Below are 4,591 nucleotides of genomic sequence, written 5' to 3' on the forward strand. Positions count from 1 at the left end.
AACCATATTCTAATGCAATTGTTTTGTAAAACACATTTTGCTTAGCTAATGCACAGATGTTTGAAGCAGTGAATCAAGAATTAACTTGAGTGAAAGCTTATTGTGACATCATAATAGAGCGGTTCGTTTCATGTGTTATATCTACAACGCACGAGGCTTGTGATAATGTACAGGGTGTCCGACAGATGCATTAAATGCATTGCATTTCAAAAATAAATCTTAAGAGTCCTTGAACAAGTCATCATTTCATTTTCAAATTGATAAAAGAGCTAGGAATGGAATTACATTGCTATCATGTCTACATGTATGATAAAAATAAAATCATATCTGCATTTAATGCATTGATATAGGAAATCATGCTCTCTGTTTCTAAATATTATAATTATCAAATCTCTCTCTCTCTCTTCCCCCTCTCTCTCTCTCTCTTTTTACAGGAATATACACATTCAAATACTTTTATTTTGTTGTTGTTCAAGAGGGCATGCTGCATTTGAAATTGTTTAACAAAATATAGAATTTGAGATAGAGATACATGTTGAAACATTTTCTAACGACCGTAACTGAGGTATCTTTTCTGAAAATTTTGGTAGCCCTGAAAAGGGCTTTTTCTTTTCTATAAGCTTGGATGCAGACTGACAGGGATGCTCAGACTGCTTATTTCTTTGCTGCTGCCTTCTTGGGTGTCTTGGTTTTCTTGGCTGCTGTTTTCTTAGGAGTTTTGGCCTTCTTGGGTTTGGTTGCAGCCTTCTTTGGGGACTTGGGTGTCGCCTTCTTCTTGGGAGATTTGGCTTTCTTGGGTCCGGCTGGTTTCTTGGCTGCTGCTGCTGCCTTCTTCTTAGGAGTCTTGGCCTTCTTCTCACCGGCGGGTGTCTTGGGCTTAGCAGCGGTCTTCTTAGGTTTAGCTGCCTTGGGTTTGGCAACCTTTTTGGCTTTAGGCTTCTTCTCGGTCTTGGGTTTTTCTCCAAGCTTGAAGGAGCCACTGGCGCCTGTACCCTTAGCCTGCTTGAGAGCACCCTTCTTAACACCATTCTTCAGGGCCATTTTCAGGTGAGCGTTGACGAAATTAGCATCGTTGCCCACTTTGTAGTTGGCCATGATGTACTTGAGAATGGCCTGTCTGGATGAGCCCCCGCGTTCCTTCAGGGCTGAAACGGCGGCGCTGATCATGTCTATGTACTTGGGGTGTGCAGCAGGCACTTTAGGCTTTGTGGCCTTCTTCTTAGCTGGAGATTTGGCTGGAGCAACGGAATCTGCCATGGCTACTTCGGGATAATGGTTTACTTCTCGGGAACAGCTGGGAATGAAAATGGCTCGGTCACTCGCACTTGCTGCTTTTGTTTACACCGAGCGCGGACCCTCGAGAAAACATCCAGTTCGCCGAGGTCGATGTACGTTCATGTATCGTGTGTTTCAAGAAGGGTATTTGCATCCGCGCTGCAACTCGGCAGATGGATTTGATCGCAAAATATAGGCAGAGTCCTAACCTGCAGTCATCTCTTTAACATGTTATCTATTTACATTCTTAAATTCTTTCTTAATACTGTGCTCAAATTCAGGAAAATGGGCATCTGAACCTTTGTCTCGGAACTTCGTGGTACGATAAAAGTTGAAAAATGTGCTTGAAACGACGATTATCAGTTACGATTTAAGTGAAAAATTTCAAGAGATACTTTAAAAATGCCCTTTGAATCTTCAAGTCTTGCAGATATTATCAATTCGCCCTCAAACTGTGAGAAATCAACACAGAAAGTGTGCCAAACGTGAGACAGTAGACGCATGGAAATATATATAATGACATCGAGATTCATTCAAAAGCCTTATTTTTGTCGTGGTTTTTCTGATTCATATTTCAGTGCAGAAGGCAACAATATAAGGAAAGGGGAACAAAAATTAACAAAAGGAAAAGACAGGAAAATAAATTAACGAGATGATTTACATTTAATAAAAGGTCCGACTTTAAAATTGAATTGTCCCAGTCTTAAACGGAAAACGGAAAGCTGTTCTCCGTGAGCAGATGATATTCTATAACTAACTTACAGCATACATGCATGCAAATGTCTTGTTTTGTTTAATATCATTTTATTTAATAATCATTTTGGCCTTAAAAAAACACAAAGACAATATATTTAGAAAGCAGCAAAATATATGACACGATTTTTTTTTCTTTTCACCTGGGGTATAACCTGGGGTATATCGGTCCAAATTATAGTGTAGTCAGAAAAGATTTTCGTCACTTTTATTTATTTTTATAATTATTACTATTATTAAACAAAATTCACATGGTAGATATACGTGTGCGTCTGATTTAGTTTATGAGGATGGACGTCTTTTCTCTCTATTGTTCAATAATTCTGAAAGATTTACATGTTACTTTAAATACATGTATTTATATACACAAACGTATAAACATTGATTAATTTGTATTTAATTGTTTAAAACTCAGAAATTCAAAACTCATTGATTTGCAGATTTTGCCGACGTTAAATATTCAACTGTGACCCCATTTTATCTTTGTTTTAAGAATGTAGGGAAAGGGCGTAATAATTACTTAAATTCTGTGCCCAATTATTCCCTTAAAAATTACACTGGACAATTTCAATTATTTTTCAAGGGCAACGGATTGATGTAATGATGTAAAATTGATGTACACCTGTTAAACTGTGTACTTATTAGGATAGGGAACTTAATAGAATTGTTGGCAATTATCAGAAGTTCTTCTCGTTTGTATGTAAAGTGTGTTTTCTTAAACAATAGTAGTCCATTCATGAGATTAAACTCATATATAGAATTTTAATTCCATTATGTGATGGCATGTATTGTGTGTTTACTATTATAATAAAATTATTCAAGTTTCGTTTCTTGGCGTCTGATCTTAGAGGCATCTTTTCGAAAAAATTGGGTGGCCGTGAAAACGGCCGTTTGGTATATACAAGTCGTACACAGACTTTTTACTTGCTGGCTGACTTCTGGGTCTTCTTGGGGAGCAGCACGGCCTGGATGTTGGGCAGGACACCACCCTGGGCGATGGTCACGCCGGACAGGAGTTTGTTCAATTCCTCGTCGTTGCGGATGGCCAGCTGCAGATGACGGGGGATGATTCTGGTCTTTTTGTTGTCGCGGGCGGCGTTGCCTGCCAGCTCCAAGACTTCGGCGGCCAAGTATTCAAGAACGGCGGCCAGATACACAGGGGCGCCGGCTCCCACTCTCTCGGCGTAGTTGCCCTTCCTCAACAGACGGTGGATACGACCCACGGGAAACTGCAGTCCCGCACGGGATGATCGGCTCTTGGCCTTTCCCTTCACTTTGCCTCCTTTACCACGTCCTGACATCTTTGATCTGTTTTAGTATTAAGAGTAGTTCAAGCTCAAAATTTCAAATCAACGAATAACTCTAAACACCCTTCGCCACCCTATTTAAACACGCAGGCGGATTGAACTGTCCAGCCAATCATCGCAATCGTATTTTACACACTTTGTCGCTCGCCGAAGAATAGATGTTTTCTCGAGGGTCCGTAAAGCACTTAGCCACGGTTATCCGCTGTCGTGATATATAAGCCGCGAGGCGAATATTGAGACTCATAGTTTTCGGTTGATTTATTCTAACCTGTAAACATGCCACCCAAAGTCGGATCTAAAGGAGCTAAGAAAGCAGTCACCAAGGCCAAGACCCAGAGAACTGGGGATAAGAAAAAGCGCAGGAAGAGGAGGGAATCCTACGCCATTTACATCTACAAGGTGCTAAAACAGGTCCACCCAGACACCGGTGTTTCCAGCAAGGCCATGAGCATTATGAACTCTTTCGTCAATGACATCTTTGAAAGAATCGCTGCAGAGGCCTCCCGTCTGGCTCACTACAACAAGCGATCTACCATCACCAGCAGAGAGGTCCAGACAGCTGTCCGTCTCCTTCTACCCGGAGAATTGGCCAAGCACGCTGTATCTGAGGGAACCAAGGCCGTCACCAAGTACACAAGCAGTAAATAAACTGCACACTTGCAGTCCACTCAAACAAAACGGCCCTTATCAGGGCCACACAAATTTTTCGAAAAGATTCCTTCTCTACAGTGTTGAGAAACAATATGGTTGTTTACAGAAATGTATTATATTTTTAATGAAAACTCGACTTAATAAATACATAGATTTTATTTTCTCTAAGAGTGCAAATTCTGTGCTGTTATCAGGAAACCCAGAAACATTGGGAATCTAGAAGTGTTTTATTTTTTTAATTAGTATTAGATACAACCTTTACTTGAAATGTTTCATTTAAATGGCAAATTTGCTTTTTTAATTAAAACGGCAATGTACACAATAAAGTAAGGAAATATGTTGCTTCACCTATCTTCAGAAGAGAGGGGATAATACATAAAACATATTTGTAATAGATGTCTATTAAAAACGGCCTTAAAATAAGGCTTTAAAAATCTAATATGATGAGCAATCTGACACTCAAACTTCCAAAAATACTGGATTACGAACATTATCTTTGCTTACCTTATTACTGAAAAATGTGCATGTAAATCTCGTGCGGCGGCTGCCTGTGTGTTTGACGGCAGTGGGCGTAATTTGAATCTATGTTTACATTTTTAAGATTA

At 39.8% G+C, this 4,591-nt stretch overlaps 3 protein-coding genes across 3 annotated transcripts; 1 reads left to right on the plus strand and 2 right to left on the minus strand.

Moving 5' to 3' along the window:
* Positions 1–593: 593 nt before the first annotated feature.
* LOC134240650 (histone H1-delta-like) lies at positions 594–1,260 on the minus strand. Its single transcript, XM_062722716.1, has one exon. It carries the CDS (start codon positions 1,255–1,257, stop codon positions 655–657), a length of 603 nt encoding a protein of 200 aa, XP_062578700.1. The 5' UTR covers positions 1,258–1,260; the 3' UTR covers positions 594–654.
* A 1,565-nt stretch (positions 1,261–2,825) lies between these two features.
* Positions 2,826–3,519, minus strand: LOC134240651 (histone H2A). The gene has a single exon (XM_062722717.1). The coding sequence runs from the start codon at positions 3,327–3,329 to the stop codon at positions 2,949–2,951; it is 381 nt and encodes a 126-aa protein (XP_062578701.1). The 5' UTR covers positions 3,330–3,519; the 3' UTR covers positions 2,826–2,948.
* Positions 3,511–4,042, plus strand: LOC134240652 (histone H2B-like). Its single transcript, XM_062722718.1, has one exon. It carries the CDS (start codon positions 3,612–3,614, stop codon positions 3,981–3,983), a length of 372 nt encoding a protein of 123 aa, XP_062578702.1. The 5' UTR covers positions 3,511–3,611; the 3' UTR covers positions 3,984–4,042.
* The last annotated feature ends 549 nt before the right edge of the window (positions 4,043–4,591 follow it).

The sequence above is a fragment of the Saccostrea cucullata genome, unplaced genomic scaffold (genome assembly GCF_032062105.1).
Source record: "Saccostrea cucullata isolate Sc308-1 unplaced genomic scaffold, CSIRO_AGI_Scuc_v1 ctg21177, whole genome shotgun sequence".
NCBI classification, from domain to species: Eukaryota; Metazoa; Mollusca; class Bivalvia; order Ostreida; family Ostreidae; genus Saccostrea; species Saccostrea cuccullata.